General features: G+C 37.2%; 2 protein-coding genes across 2 annotated transcripts in view; one reads left to right on the top strand and one right to left on the bottom strand.

Moving 5' to 3' along the window:
• Positions 1-106: 106 nt before the first annotated feature.
• On the bottom strand, positions 107-5,838 carry LOC110828007 (transmembrane protein 205). Its single transcript, XM_022060238.2, has 4 exons — positions 5,284-5,838; positions 3,875-4,065; positions 3,059-3,222; positions 107-2,706 (listed from the first exon to the last, which is right to left on the bottom strand). Exons 1-4 carry the CDS (start codon positions 5,553-5,555, stop codon positions 2,419-2,421), a joined length of 915 nt encoding a protein of 304 aa, XP_021915930.1. The 5' UTR covers positions 5,556-5,838; the 3' UTR covers positions 107-2,418.
• A 5,017-nt stretch (positions 5,839-10,855) lies between these two features.
• Positions 10,856-16,036, top strand: part of LOC110827995 (proton-coupled zinc antiporter SLC30A2) — a 36,109-nt gene continuing 30,928 nt past the window's right edge. Inside the window, exon 1 of the mRNA XM_022060223.2 lies at positions 10,856-11,012. Within this exon, the coding sequence (XP_021915915.1) occupies positions 11,005-11,012 (8 nt within the window). The 5' untranslated portion in view covers positions 10,856-11,004. The remainder of the gene's footprint in view (positions 11,013-16,036) is intronic.

Raw genomic sequence — 16,036 nt, 5'->3', positions numbered from 1 at the left:
CGGCATACCTGGGTGTCCGTGGTGACAAGACACGTGGCTCGCAGAGGTAAGGAAATGCGGTTTACGGAATCTAGCGTATTTCACGCTTTATTAAATACATATGAAATTATTGTTGAAATATTTTAATGTTCAGATACATTTATTTTGTGCGTTCGTCATATATCATTACGTTTATTTACATGATTTGAACCCGAAGGTTGGCGGTACTTTAATGAATGAATAAAGTCAGTCCGTTGACTTCTAAACAGAAGTCTTGCTTTCTGTACCGTTAAATTAAATTAAGCATCTCGGTCATTCTTAACATTTGCCCCGATAAAAAATAAACATTTCGTCACAGGTTAGAACTCTCGCGTGATTATGCGATGTCCGATGAAATATATAAATAAACATACACAGTATGAAATACATAATACTGCACATATGAATGATTTGCGTGTAGCGCGTTAACAGTAGTTTAAATCGACACGCACAATACTAGAATTGCTACATGAAGTAGACTAATCTTTTAACTTTTTATTTGAGAATGATAATTGTCTTGACTAGAGCCGGCAATTTGAAAGACGCAGTTATTTCCTGAATTATTAGTTACATGTTCTTAATATTTTGCGAGATTGAAACCAGTATCTACAGGATTTATTAATGTTTATTAGGCTGCTTAATATAAATAAAAAAAAAAGTTTATCACAGCCCAAGAGACTATTCAAGATGATGATTTCTGTCTTCTGGGTTGTCACCGTGATGACGGAGGCAGTATGACCTCTGAAACGTTGATTAACATCGACCGGACTACACAGCGCAATAACCCAGAAGACAGAAATCTTCATACTCGTCGCTGTGAAAATCTCAAATCTTACACCATTCAAGATTTTTTTGTAGTTTTTATTGACGCGGTGATGAACGTAAAGCAGCGTTCAAATTTTTTGAACTAAAAAACTGAAAATCACACGCATTATACGTACGAGTTTAATGTCTCATTTTCTATAATGAACTTGTAGTCTAACTCTATAATGTTAATATTTCTATAAACTGTACTATATTACTGGGATGTTTTGCAAAAAAAAATAACAGGAATTGTAATGTATTCAATAGTTTATGCATCAAACGTAACGGATGCAGTGAATTATTGTATTAATTTTAATTAATGTGAAATTCAGTCTTGTTGCTGACTGCAGTTGTATATCGTCTAAGTCAGTGTTGAGAAATAGCAGATAAACTTACTTTCGTAAGATACTAAAGCAACTTTATATCCTACGGCAGTCACATGAAACGTACTAGTAAATTCAGGAGTATCGAAAGTTTAGGAATAAAAACGTACTCTCGTATCTACACGTGTTTAAATAAAAATCCGATAACGTGTTTACAAACGAACATAAACTTCACGAATTTTACAAAAAAAAATAAAGTACGGTTTAGTCAGCGTTATCAGGATTTTCACCAAAGATGAAATTCACCCGAGGACAGAATTAAAAAAATTTTAATGTTAGTAATTTACGTATGATAAATTTCTGGCAAGATGGTTATAGTTTACATTCTTATCTTCAGTTCCACAAATTTCTTCTATATTTAAAAATAAAAGAATATGTAATGAGCAACGAACAATATCTTTGCCATAATGGCTTTAATTATGGAAATTATTTTCTTAGAAATGTACCGTAATATTATGGAACCAAAATTTTATGTTAAGGAATTGTCTTACATCTGAGATACTGAGTATTTATTTAACGACTTCGAATTTAAAATTGTTGCCCGCAGTAATATCATAGCACTGTTCCATTCGGATTGTCAGAGATGTTAATTTCCATTAAGATAACTAGGCATCTGCGTGCGAAATCCATTTTATCTGGCAAGATATTTAGCGGACTCGTGCAGTACAGACCGACGTGTACGATGAGAGAACGTGTAATCAGGGCTCGATTGATCGTGTGTTCTATCTTCAGCGTGAAGAAGCAAGCTTGAATTTTAATTTTTTTTAATCATAAATAAAAATTTTCTTTGATTATTTTCGTGTTCCCGAAAATTTAAAAAAAATCGAGCCCTGTAGTTTTCTGTCAAAGAAGATGGAAATACGATATAAACTTGAAAGAAAAGCTGATTTTATTGATAAATGTGCTTTTTAATATAAAAAGACACTTTTCTTGATTTTTAATGTATTATTTTATGGCTTAATTTGATTTTTTTTAAAAAAATTATAACGTAAACACAACTTTTCTTTCGTGGTGTATTAAGATCTTCTGTGACGATTATTTAAATGTTACTATAATTAAATACGTAAATAAATATAACGCTAATGAGATGAGTACTTAATTGTAACGATCAAAAATGAACGGTGGATATGGATGAAGTCGCAGATCTACGAAAGCAGTCCAAATTGGCCCAAATATTGGGCACGGTGGAGTACCTCCTACAGAACGGATGGCGTTAGAGTACGCTGAGCTTGTTGGCCAAATACAGCAGATGCAAGGCAGTGCACACCATAGACATCAAGTTCCCGATGGCGATTGACATATGAACCTTACGGAAGGCCTTGTGGACCTTGATGTAGTGCGGACATTTGGCCAGTGGGCCGGGATCGTGTCGGCCAACCTCCGTGCCAACTCCTGCCGCCTTCTCCATTGCAATCTTGGCTGCAATGAGGCTCAGAAGCGGTGGAGCCAAGTACAAGCGGATCAGAAGTTCGACGAGAAAGCACACGGCCATAGCACCGACCTGAAACGAGGACGTAACGGCAATGAGTAAGATGTCTTTAAGCCGAGTATCGACTGCGCGCGCAGCTGTTCATGCGCATCTGCCGCGCGCAGCTGTTCATGCGCATCTGCCGCGCGCAGCTGTTCGTTCTGCCGCGCGCGGCAACATGGTATCGACTTTGCGAGGCAAAGCAACGAACATTGCCTCGCGCGGCAGCCGCGCCCAATCGATACACTGGCTTTATACGGAATATAGTCTGGTAGAGAAGCTTACTGCCTCCATCGTCAGGTTATGATGGGACGGATGGACAGAGGTTTTGACGTGTTATTTATAGATTCAAAGAACGTGGGTATCATAAGCGTCTTGTGCTAACCTGTAAAGCTAAGTGAGCGTCCCATGTATTGGTAGGATGAAGTTTGACAAAAATGACAAGTGTGACCAGGCTTAAGATGCTGTTGAGTCCAAAGTATCTTGGGAATAGAACTTGCTGAACTTCCCCAAATGTGTGTCGTGGAACCGCAAAATACAATGACAGACCTACGAATTATACAAACATCATGTTATTTGTGGTTGTAAAAATAGGGGAGGGGGAAAGCAATTAATTGTAACCTATAATTTAAAAAAAATTGTTCTAACAAGGGAAGGTTTATAGAGATTAAAATTCATAGCGAATGTATAAAATATTAGCCATCGTAATGAGGATTTTCGTGTTAGTCTTGAGGGTTGTACCACTTTATGTTCTTGTATTGAGGTACCAGCATTTTGGATGGCCTCTGGTATTCGCCTATGAGTCCACGTGTGGCGTTACAACCCAGAAGATCAACACGGATACCGTAATTCGTAGTACGTGAGGCTGTCTCGTCTGGATAACAATATTTTTTTGGAATTTACGTATTTAATTTAATATTATCCTGTTCAATACTGCCCGTTGTTCTGATCCCAACTTTTTCGTTGGCTCGATCTATAGACGTTTTGGTATGATTCCTTGGATGAGGGATCGGCCCGTCGCAAGGCCTCTACCTGTATACAGGACAGACATCGATGGCTTGAGTGGGATTCGAACCCACGATGTGCTCGTTATGACAGATAGGTTGCAAATATTATTTTAAATTTTAACATTTTTGAAATATTTAATGGGAGTTGGTGTTTTTTTTTTTTGTACGGTATCTAGAAAGGTAAATATTTTCACCTGAGACGAAAGTCATCCACATTTGCGCTCCAAAGTGCATCATGAAGGCGGACAGGTAAACCAGACTAATGAATGTGGATGGTTTTGTGTGGACGTCACTTCTGCTCTTTGATGGATTCAACAGCATCGCTATAGTGGTCACTGCGACGATCATGAGCACGTGTGCTGGCTGCGTTGTTCGAAACAGAATTCTGGAACAAAAATAAAATAAAAAATTACGTGTACTTTCGTGTAGTAAGGAATTTCCACGGAAAAATCAGCGTAGTAAAAGAATAGTGTAGGTGGTTTAAAAGTTAGGTTATGGTGTAATGGGTTTTTTTTGTGCGCGTGCGCGGCAGTGTTACCAACTAGTAACTAACTTTGTCTTTTATGCAAAATGGTACGAAACTGTGACTAAGTAGATTCGTTGTTGAAGAGGAGTTTCATAAAAATCCATAAATCATTAAATAAACCCTATTTGTTAAAATATAACACAGCTGCTAGTAACAAAGTTTAAATTTCTATCTCTCGTAAGTTTCAGACTACGCTTAATGTATTAAAGGTTTTTATGAATTAATTAACTGGAAGTAATTCGAAGTCTGTGTAGTGCAGTGACGCAAATGAGACGTATTTTGCTGACGAACCGGATTTTCTCACGTCATAGCAACTGACTAGTCACTGGCCAGTACATTAGTAAAAAAAAACATAATTTATTCGTCCGAATGATTACGAAATTCGTTTTAAAAGAGTAAACCGTGCATATATGAACATTGGTGTTTGAAAGATCAGATAGAACAGATGTTATTACGTGACTCCAGTCGAGCCCACCGCCAATCTCTGTCCTCAGCCAGATTAACCCAATCCACTCCCTCCAACCTGGTTTCCCTATCTCCTACCAAAAATTTGTTAGCATTTATCGTATCCCCCATGTGTGCTACATGCCGTGCCAATCTCACCATCGTTGATTTGATGATACAAATTATATTTTCTGAACAATACAAATTATGGAGATTTATATGCAATTTCCCCCACTCATCTTATAAAATTGACGATAATGAATTAAAAAGTTTATAAATAAATAAAATATTTTTTTGTCCTAATTAAATGGCGGTCAGGATGTTTCATCGACAAAGAAAAGTGTAAGAACATGATCCAAACGTAAGATAAATTTTAACTGAAGGGCGGTTTAAAATACGTGGTTTCAAAAATACTTTAAATATTTCGCAAATATACTTCATATGTTTATAACGTACTTTTTTTAAATTTCGTAACAGAAAAGTTATTGACGATGTCGGGCCTTTCGGGTGCTAACGCAGTGTATACTTGTATGCAGATAATAGAAGCAGTATGTTCCTCTGGGATGTCGGTAGCTACGTGTAAGTTTACAAGGCGTTAACAGCCAGAAGGTCAACGTCTTGTCCTTTACTTACTTGTAGGATTTTGTCTGCTGCCATTTTCCAAAACAGTCGTACACCGCCCAGACAAAGACACGTTGCTTCTCAGTTACGACTGCGAGAATGTCCCTGTAGAATGGAGAACTGGTCTCTGGCAGAGCACGTACTTCTTCCGTTTTAAAAACGTGGCCGTTTGCCTCACTGCGCGGTTTCATCGCTCGTATGTTTTGTTTCTTCAAATCCCGTGGCTGTGTTTCCTGAACAGCGCTGATGTTTGTTTCTTCGTCAGTTATCGATCGAGCACACATTTCTTTTACACTTGAAACAGATATTAAATATTTATTTCCTTCAAAAATCACTTTATCCCTTGAAGTTGTTTCTCACGCTGCTAACTGTTGACGTTGAGACAGGCGAGAAACAGCTAGTTCGGAACAGTTCCGGTAGGTTGATTTACAAACCTAAATCGAGTAATTATTGAAGAATTCTAAACACTTTTAAAGATGTTACTGTATTAAGCTCCAAGAAACTGATGTATATTTCACACTGTAACACTCAACAATGTCGCCGACTCGAGTGTGTCGTGCTGTTGGCAGGATTCGTCTTATATAACTCCGCCTCCCACCACTACGTCACAAGCCAGTCCCGTTACGGAATACCTACCAACAGGAAAGCGAATTATCAAATTTATCTCGGCGAGGGGCGTCTGCTTTCAACGCTAAAGTCAAATCTATCGACGTCAGTAAATAAACCATGGTGCATTTTAATATCGTCAAATCCAAATAAAGGCTCCAGAATTAGTGGATGTGACTTTATTGTGGTTAAGAATGTTTCCGCAATTCTAAACGATCAAACCTTTTTTTTTTAAATTATTATCCGCGAATATTTATCTATATTAATATTTAAAGCTGGTCATTGTTTAAAGTGACTTAATTGGCGAACCGGTAAAATACACGGAGTTTGACATTGGGATTATCCATATCGGTCCGAAATTTGATATTAGATGTACAGTACAATGTGACTAAGAATAAAGCAACACATTTCACGTCGATAAATTTTGTTCGTCCTATAAAATACTTGTGTTATTTACATTTAAGACACTTAAAGTCTTTGTTCAGAGTTTATTAAATATTCTTAAAGTTCTGACGTGTGGTAGTCCTGATCGATGTGGTTGACGTATGTTTTCGCACACGCCTTGTAGTTCTTGTCTGTAGGGGAACAAAAGATGTTCCCCTTTAAAAATGTATGCAGGCTGACATCTGGCAGGGTACTTTTGTTCAGCTGGGAATGGGGTACAGTGTTGCCAGAGTTGACCTGACTGTATGAAGGCAGAAATATTTTCAGGCAGATTGCTAAAATAAATATAAACTGTTCACCTTTAATTTGAATGTCAAGTCTGTTATTCCTTATCGACATGAATGCATTGGATTCATGTTAATTGGCATCCATTGTTAAAAAGTTGTGCTGTTTTCGTGTAATTGTTACAAATACGAGTCCTAATTGCGTTGTATGAATCGAATTTCCGTATTTGTAGTAACATTGTTGGAGATTAATATTATTTTTAACAAGTTTAATTGTCGTAAACATTAATGTCATGGCAGAATGATGGTTTGCAGAGTGAGGTTAGTTTTGAATAATGTTATTTTTAGTGGTTTTGCTGAATCAGAATTTTCCACTCAGATGTTTCATTTAACATTTTAAAGCCATTTGCCGGCAGGTCGTGTGCTTTAGTTTGCATGTACGGATATATAACGCAGTTGGTTGTATATTTAACGTCGTTTTCAGTAGCTCATGCTGTATAATGTCAAACAATGGGACGATTAGTAAATATTGAATGAAAATTGATATGGGATAAAGCAGTTATAGCCTAATTTAAAGTACTATTTCGGCATTTTTGGGGGGGGGGGGGGGACTGGGTAAAATCTCAGTCTCTGGGGCGTGATTTGAACTTGGGACCTCCTGAATACGAGGCAGTGTTAACAATCTGCTACGACAGAGACTATATTGTGTATGTGACTTTCTGTAGTTCGTCCTCAAAGAAGGCTGGGCGAACAACCGACAAGGGGGTGGTCCTACAGCTTGGGGGTTGGGCGAGGGGACTTAACCTTGTGTAGGCCCACAGGGGGGATCTCGTATAATTATGGACGTAATAACTGTGAGTTCTTGAAGGCGGGCTGATGTATAAGGAAGTGAAGTTATAATATAAACTGCGTTCTAATGGTTCAATATGAAGGCTGTGTGTGTGTATGAATGAATGGAGTTTTACATACGCGACACTCGTTATACGATCCTTGACTGCAAATTGATTCTTTGTCAATGAATAGTAGGAATAAACTGTGTGTGTCGTGTTGCATATCAAGCCCCTAGCTCCGCGAAACTGATGAAATCCTTGCTTCCTTGTGGTGGTACTATTTCTGAAAACTAGTGATCCTGTTTTCGTAATCCTTAACATTACGTACGAAGCTGGAATTCCTCGGTGGGTGTAATGTCTGGTCTAGCGGTTAGAACGCTGGCCTTGTAATCCTGGGGTCTCGGGTTCGATTCCCGGCGGTGCCCGAATTTATAACTTGTGTTGGGCAAGGCCGTGGTCTAGGCAACACGGAGTTTTCCTCCGTGGCATCCCAACAATTACTCCATTCACACACAGAAGAAGGCAATGGCAAACCACTTCTGGATCATCTGCCAAGAACGTATATGAACAGGTCCCAGTCCGAGAAAAGGATGGAAGGATCCTGTTCATATGGACCTGTCGGCAGACAGAACACTACAAATAAAATAAAATATTAAGAAGACTCCCGCTCTGGGGGCAGTTCTTGGTATCCGACTCTAAATATCCATTGCAACCAATATGATGAGAAGTCGTCTTGACGTGTTTCCCCCGCAGATTAATCCCAATGGTTGGCACAACACAATTTCTTTTGTACAATATACAGGGTGTGCTTAACCGAGTTACGAACTTTATACATCGCTAATAAATACGTAGATTATAGTCCCTACAACATCAACGTGTTCTGACACACACATCTATGGTCTGGAAAAGTTTTTAAATGAAGGTATGAACTTTTCCAGCCCACAAAGGATTATTTTCCATTGTTGTGCAGATTTGCAGTCAAAAGTTGACCCGGAATGATTTTAATTTTACTTAGAAGTGCATATACTGCGCTGTAAGTTGAACGAATATACTTCTCTATACAATGAAAGTGTCGGAAATAAGCGGAAGTTGAAATTCATTGACAATTTAATTGTAAATTTTTTTACAATATTAAATTTAATTAAAATCGGTCGTGTGGACATACTCGCAGAAGGAGCGATTTGAACAGCCTCTCCGAATGTATGTGAACTCTTCTCAAAAGTCATCGACAGATCTTTCATTTACAGATCTGCGTATCTGTTGTCACCTGAAATTGCGTAAAGATGATAAAGAATTTTAAAAAAAAAATATCTCGTCGAGAACACTATTATGCATTTGCAGGGTAAACCACAATCTAACGTAATGTTACATCATAACTTGCCCATCAACTCTTCGTGTCTTGTGTTTATCTAAGTTGAACAAATATTGAAATAACCGCTTTGCTGCTAAACTGATAACGAATGAAAGAATCACACATATAAAAGTCCTTGCATCTGACAGTGCGTAATGAAACATTTTCTGTTCACGAGGTTAGGTCAATTTGGACCTAGAGGGGGGGGGGGGTTGCTGATAATGCGGGAAGTTTAAGTGGCATTCTTGGGACGTCCGGTCAAAGTTTTAGAACTCAGGAAACAGCTTTCCTTTCGACTTTGAATCTCGCCTTTCGTAACCTTGGTTACGTTTCATCACGACTGACGATAAGATATTTGTCGTATTGGGAACTGAGAAGAAAATGTAAGCTAATAATCCTTCCTCGTCGACCTTTGGTGATTATCTGAAATACTCGGAATCATTTATGCATAAACCCTCTCAATTTTAATAGCCAACTAAATGACTTTGTAACCTCTCGACATTGGGTCTTCTGGGCTCTCTTTCGCCCTGTGAACTTGTAAGTAGAAATTATCACGCCAGCTTTCTTGATCATAGACGAATGGGGTCTTTCCAAATCCCCCCTCCCCCCCCCATCAATTATTTCCCCTGCTTAAATAACACATAAAACTGTAGTCAGATTTGATCATCGTAATTTTTGGAAGCAAAACGCAGAATTCTGTGTCGTCTGTGAGGTGTGGAGTCACGAATTTTATTAATTGTATTCTTAAGGCAAACGCTTATAGTGACTAAGCTTAAAATACGAAGGTCGTTTGAATCTCAAAGTTATGCAGTTCTCTGCGTTATGATTGGGTCTAAAAGTCTTCGGCGTTTTGAATAATTATAGGTCTAATATTCATAATTGAATGACACTTGTCTCTGTTTTGCACTAAAACTTTACTACAAAGCACAGAACATAACCTGTTGTCCATGTTCTAATCCTTTGAGAGTATATTACAGACACGCCATGGCGTTGTACCATAAATCTAAGCACACGTCAATAGAAGAAGGTTAATTATTGTGTAGTTTTGTTTATATTGGCAGATTTAAAGCAATGTCATTCATTATAAGACATTCTTTATTGTGTGTACTATCTGTTTATCCATTGCAAATTTCAGTTCCTGAATATTTCAAGGTTCGCGTAAGGTGCTAAGTATCTGTGGGAAGTCTTTCCAGTTCATCGTTTTTATACGGCCATGTGCGTGAAGGACAATCAGCTTTTTAGGAATTGTGATACAAGGTGCAAAATCCGTTTGCACATAGCGGAAATATGCTAAGAGTCATCTTGTATAAAACTGCGTAGCGATCAAAGTTCGTGGTTTGTGAAATCCTAGTAATGTTGGGGTAATCCAAGGAAGTTAAGATTACCTGTAGTTATGATTAGAAATGATAGAACAGGTACATAATATTTGTACGGAATTTCTTTTGACGTAAATACGTCTATACGGAAGGGTCATTCGGCAAAAAAGTGTTACGAAAAACGTGTAAGATCCATATCAACAATGTGTTAATATGGATCGACAACAATGGTCAGCTTGCGTGCGTTGTTATGTTACCTAGGAATCGTCATGTTTACTCGGCATTGTTGTGTTACATTACTGCCGTCAACAATCCGCTTTCGTAACAAGATAGATGACATTGAAGATAACATTACATTACAGAGACGTAAATATAATTTAAATACAGAGACGTATTTACGTCAAATTCTCCCGGGGGGGAGGGGGTTGCACTATCAAACTCTAAACAGAGATGTGATTTATTTAACGAAGCTCATTCGATACTATATAAACTAAGCTACTAACAGCGTTATTAAAAACCCATAAAAGGTAATAACATATAACAGCATGCATTTCGAGCATAAAATTCCCTGTCTTGTTCTGATGTAATTTATTTAATAAAACAACAGTTTAGCTTCACGTTTTGGGGTTAACTGTTCCAACTTTGTGTAATTGTTGTTTATTATTATAACTGTTTTAAATTAGGGAAAAAGATATTCACATCCACTGTAAATCAATAATGAAAACATCACGCCCCGTCACAGTTCAATTGGGTAAATTTTATATCTTAGTGAATGTTGGTAATGCTGTTAATTCGAGAGTCGATCTTTTCGTATCGTTCAGTACTCGAGGCTGGAGGTACGTAAGTGAAATATATTTGCTAATTCGTCGTAATGTTAATACTTTTTGCTGTTAATTGAGGAGAGTTGCACATCTCGCCTTGTTTGTTCTTAATTGGGAGTGCTTAGACGTTTATTTCTAACAATGTACGCGTAAGTACAAAGTGTTTATATTTCATTATTTTACAACCTGACTTTTTGTAATGGTGGATGTGTCTCCCATTAGGCCAGTCTGTTTCAGCACGAACGTTGTTTCACAGTTACAACCATTATACGGTTTGCTTTAACGTAACAATATAATTAGTTTATATTGAATATTTGAATAATAATTACTTTGGTAATGTCACGTTCATGAAAATCTTTAACTCTTTATATTCTAACCTCGAAGTTTATCTGTACTCTTTGAAAGGAGCACTGCTAAATGCATCAATTGTCGATCGTGCATACAGATTGTTACAGTAAGTGTCGTTGGTTACAAACATGTTAGCCGATATCTCCCATCTGCATCACGATGTGTTTGAAATTGTCTCTTTTACGAACCATACTGGCTTGGCCATGGGGCATACTGTCTAATGAGGAAAGGCACTGAACGTGTATTTTAATGTAAATTTTCACTTATATCTATATAACTATATCTAACATGGTATTCAATTCTATTTTATTCTGTTATGTTTAATTCTATTGTAGATATTGGGTCTAACAGTAACTGTTGTAATCCGTGACATAGTAATTTAAGCTGTCAGGAGTCCATATAATCTGAGCTGTTGATAATTCCATTAAATTAACTACAAACAAATAAATAAATTAATACTGATTGGCTACTAGTAGCATTGTATTTGTAGTTACGAATTCAGCCAAGTTAAGGAATGTTCGTGTGTGCCTTTAATGACTCCAGTCATACCAATTATCGTCGTAATTTCCCACTTTGTAAGTTTTCAGTCGAGTCGATGATTAGAATGTTTTTTAACGCTCAGTAATTTCTGTTAGGAGATACATTTGCTGTTTTTTTTTCATGTCTGCTAGTGGGTTTCGTAATGACAATTTATCACTAATTCAATCATACGTCATTAACCACATTGGAGAAACAACCCGATTGGTTTTGTAATTTTATATCTAAAAGTGAAATTGTTTTCTCGGGAAAATACTAACACTGACATCGTGAGTGACTTTGGTATCTATGTATCTTGTTGCCATGCGCCATACACGCAAATAACATTCACCGCTCCATATTAATTTCCTCTCTGAACTTCGGAATTATGCAAAGAAAGACTTCATTCTGCACAATCCATTCTTGATATTGCTGAGATGTTTAAATCATGTACAGTTATGTCGATAATGTTCTGGCTTGTGTCACTGTGTGGACTCGAAAGTACATACCGACGTTTCGGAGAAACATATTGTCTTTATCTTCAGGGCTGAACTGAGGGGGTGATTGAAAATTGTACATCTAGGCTTATAATAAGGAATCAATGTTTAAAATTTATAATTTTCTAGTTTTTATGTGATTGTTTCTCGCTGTATGCCACATTTTACAGAAGTAAATGACGTTTATGACATGTAAACAGCATCTACACATACTCACATTTATTATTTACCACTTTTAGGTAATTTTATTAGTGGTGAATATTTGCGTTGGTTATGATGGTCTTAACATGTAGCATGCACCCGGGAAAAAAAACCATGGTTAGAACTTCTTAAATCCAAAAGACCATATGACTGCTAAAAGAAATTTGTGTTCAAAACATAGTCGTTGAGTAATAACATTTTGGTTAGAAAATCCGAAGGAAAGAGACAGCTCAGAAGACCAGAAATAGATGGAAGAAGGTTAAAAATGTATAGGGAATATGGTGGGAGGAGGTAGATTGGATTCGTCTGGCTCAGAATAGGATTTGTGAACAAGATAACGAATCTTTGGGTTGCATAAAAGTCGAGGAATTTCTTGAGTAGCTGAGCAACTGTAAGTTTCTTAAGGGTTAGCTGTTAAATAAATAAAAATATTTTAATTCAAACATGATTTGAAGGGAAATATGGCTGTCTTCTGGGTTGTAGAAGTCTATCGACGTTTCAGAGGTACTTACTGCCTCCTCGTTAAGGTTCAGCCATTCTAATCGGAGTTTTGTACTGTTCATTATTTGCACAGAAAGTTTAAGGTTTCATGTTCTCGTATTTTTTGCAATTTGAGACTTTCTCCCTTCACTTTGTATTGTGCAGTGTGTGTCACTTAAAAGCTCGCACACTCTTCAGTTTATCGAACTTGACTCATCATAAATGAACGTAATTGAATTTCTGTGTCTTCTTAAGCAAGCAGAAGACAGTCGACTGCCTACGTGACCACCATCAGTCACCCCAAGAATTATTCTTCTGCATCTCACATGTTCGCGTTCTTTGAAAATATCGATATCCCTGTTAGAAATTGCTTGCATTAGCTACATATTAATCTTAGTGAACATAATGCTTCCTTCTTTGTGAATTAAATACTTCTGTGGGGGGGGGGGACGTCTTCCTGCTGACTTTCTTAAAATCGCGGGGGGTGGTGGGGGGCCGAGCAAGGCTTTGAGGACCGTTGTAGACCTACGTGGGTGTCGTAGAATGCTTTCCCCAGACAAAACTGAACTGTCACGTCCTGGTTTGTACAACACAAAAACAACAAAATCTACTAACCTGTGTCACACCAGCTGTTTCCGGGACCCGGAAAGTTCCAGTTGCGTTCAACTTTATCATTGAACTCATTTTTACAGAAATCATCGTGCTGAGAGGAGGGGGGGTTCTTCATTCGTAATTCTGAGATTATCCGAATGTGATTTAATGGAAATTCCAAAATTTAATATCCCTAAAGCAGTTTGTTATCTGCTTATTAGAACCAGAAAGTTTCCGAGTAAATAAATAATCAGTGCACATTGCCAGAGTACATGACATTGTGGCCTGCACTTGAACCTGTCTTGTGTTTTTATCTACAGGCTTCGCTGCACTAGGATCTGGTGCCGATGACTCATTTGTTTTCTGAAGAATCCTTAGGGCTGAATGATCCTGGGAGTCCCCGGCAATGTCATTGGCACAGAATCGCAAGGAATACGTTTGAAATACGAAACTGAACTTATTACACTTTTGTATTGAAACGAATTGTCTTTTTTTTTTAACTTCGTATCGATAATTTCAAGTAATCCAATTCTTCATGTCTGCTGGATGCCATTGAACCTCAAATTTTAAGATTTCTACAACATATGGGTCAATTTTTTTAAAAAAAATACAGCAAACCACAATATTCATGAGTGTTCTAAATTAACCCTTTGAAGCCGGAGATCGTCTGAATATTATTTACGAATCCAGACCGTACCGCGAAGAAAACACTTCACCTCACCATTACGAAAATCAGCTGGTTAACCCTTTGAAGCCGAAGCTCGTCTTCATAATATTTACGAATCCAGACCGTACCGCGAAGAAAACACTTCACTTAACCATTAGAAGTCGAATCAGGCGGTACCACATAAGATTTAACAAAAGAACATCCCGGCCAAAGCCGATTAAAAGTAATTTATCTACGGTTTTATAAAACCACCTCGTCAGAATTAATGTGTACGTAATATCGTGTTCTTTTTTTAATACTGTTTATCTCAGGCATGGTATAATCAAGTATGCAAATTTTTTTAGTGAGTGGAGGGTTAAATGATGATTTATTTAGTTATATAACTACTCTTTTCCAGCTGCATTGGCTATTTAGCTTAAAATTACGAAATATTATAATTATAATTGGAGAGGATGTGCGAGAAAAACGTATTAATTATTTTATGCACAGTATTAATTTTTGCCTGGAGCGGATGAGGAGAATCACCGTGCAGACGTACATATTAAAGTCAAAGGGTTGAGACCCTGAAGATGGAAGCGGTATGTTTCTCCGAAACAGTGCTAACCACTTACAAGACTACACGGTGTCAGAACCCAGAATAATAAAATGAGAGTACGTGTAACTCTCTGCTTGCTTATTTTTTTTAAATTGTGTACATTAAAATTCTCATTTTTCTTAATTATATTTGTTTTGTACATAAGAAATTATCACATATTATTATCGTATATAATTATCTAATCTTGGTCTAGCAATGGACATCCTCTTTTCTTCCGCTGGAATTTTCTCTTCTTTTAGTAGAATTAAGAACACTGCGATAAGAAATTTCTTTGTTCCGGTCTACGGTTGATTTGGAGTATTTATGTACGTAATGGATTAAGAATGTTTTTATTGAATATCTCATTAATATTATTGAAACCAGTGCAGCTGCACTGATCATAAGAAGATGGTGCACAGGCCTTGAACTAAAGTATCGGGTAATTAAAAGCTACGTTTTTTATTTAAATATAGGTAAGTAGGTAATGTTCTTGAACTTTTAATTAAGTGCCCGCTCTTAAAAATTGCAAAGATGCTCCACAGTTAGCCTTGCCTTGTCTCTCCGTTTGTAATAACTACACTAAAGAGATTTTCATCAAATACGATATTGGAAAATTTCTCAAAAGTTTGCCCATATTTTGGTTAGATTCGGACGACAATAACGGGTTGAAAATTTCCAGCTTACCTTCGTCATAATTTTTGTTTGAGGGAATCCTCCCCACGTAATAAGAAAGATAAATAGCACGTATTTTATTCACGAATTTTGTTACTAATGGTGGAGTAATATTGATAATTGCAAGGCCAATTAGGTAATTGCTTTATCTATGGTGATTTAATGACTGAATTTGCCCTGTATCTTCCAAGCAAACCCAGAAATGAACATAAATTTTTTTCGGAGCCCTCATGAAAATATAAATCTTAAATTTTTAATGACTCTGTATCAACTGCAGCAGTTACTTAGTGTAGAATGGTGTGTATGGGTTTTGTTGACTTGAAAAGACTAGGCAGAAATTGGTCGTGGCCTATTTTAAGAGTTTTATCCTGGCTTTCGTCTGAAAGGACTGGGTTGGGCTTGAAGCAGTCATCTGCGAAGTGGATATCAAAAGCGATGTCATTTGGACTTTCTCCCTCAGTCAAGAAAGCAGTTGGAGGAATAATATTAAAGTGAATCTTATGTTTTTACATAAAAAAAAGCTGTGATCTGGACTGAGAATTTTCACTGTGGGGTTCAGTGACTTGTGTTGGCACTGATAAACAGGTTCCGGTACAATAAAAATACGGATTTATTTTAAGAGCTGTG

This window comes from Zootermopsis nevadensis, unplaced genomic scaffold, assembly GCF_977971745.1.
Source record: "Zootermopsis nevadensis isolate Lab colony 2312 unplaced genomic scaffold, Znev_1.0 Znev_ptg000011l, whole genome shotgun sequence".
In the NCBI taxonomy this organism is placed as follows: domain Eukaryota; kingdom Metazoa; phylum Arthropoda; class Insecta; order Blattodea; family Termopsidae; genus Zootermopsis; species Zootermopsis nevadensis.
This window is presented reverse-complemented; position numbering and strand designations above follow the sequence as displayed.

What these genes read in the sequence shown, in the direction of transcription:
- LOC110828007 (XM_022060238.2), bottom strand. Translation starts at nt 5,555, where the DNA reads ATGTGTGCTCGATCGATAACTGACGAAGAAACAAACATCAGCGCTGTT. An exon ending in CAGCAGACAAAATCCTACAA is followed by an intron (nt 4,066 to 5,283) that starts GTAAGTAAAGGA and finishes TTTTTGTTCCAG; the next exon opens with AATTCTGTTTCGAACAACGC. An exon ending in ACGCTCACTTAGCTTTACAG is followed by an intron (nt 2,707 to 3,058) that starts GTTAGCACAAGA and finishes TCCTCGTTTCAG; the next exon opens with GTCGGTGCTATGGCCGTGTG.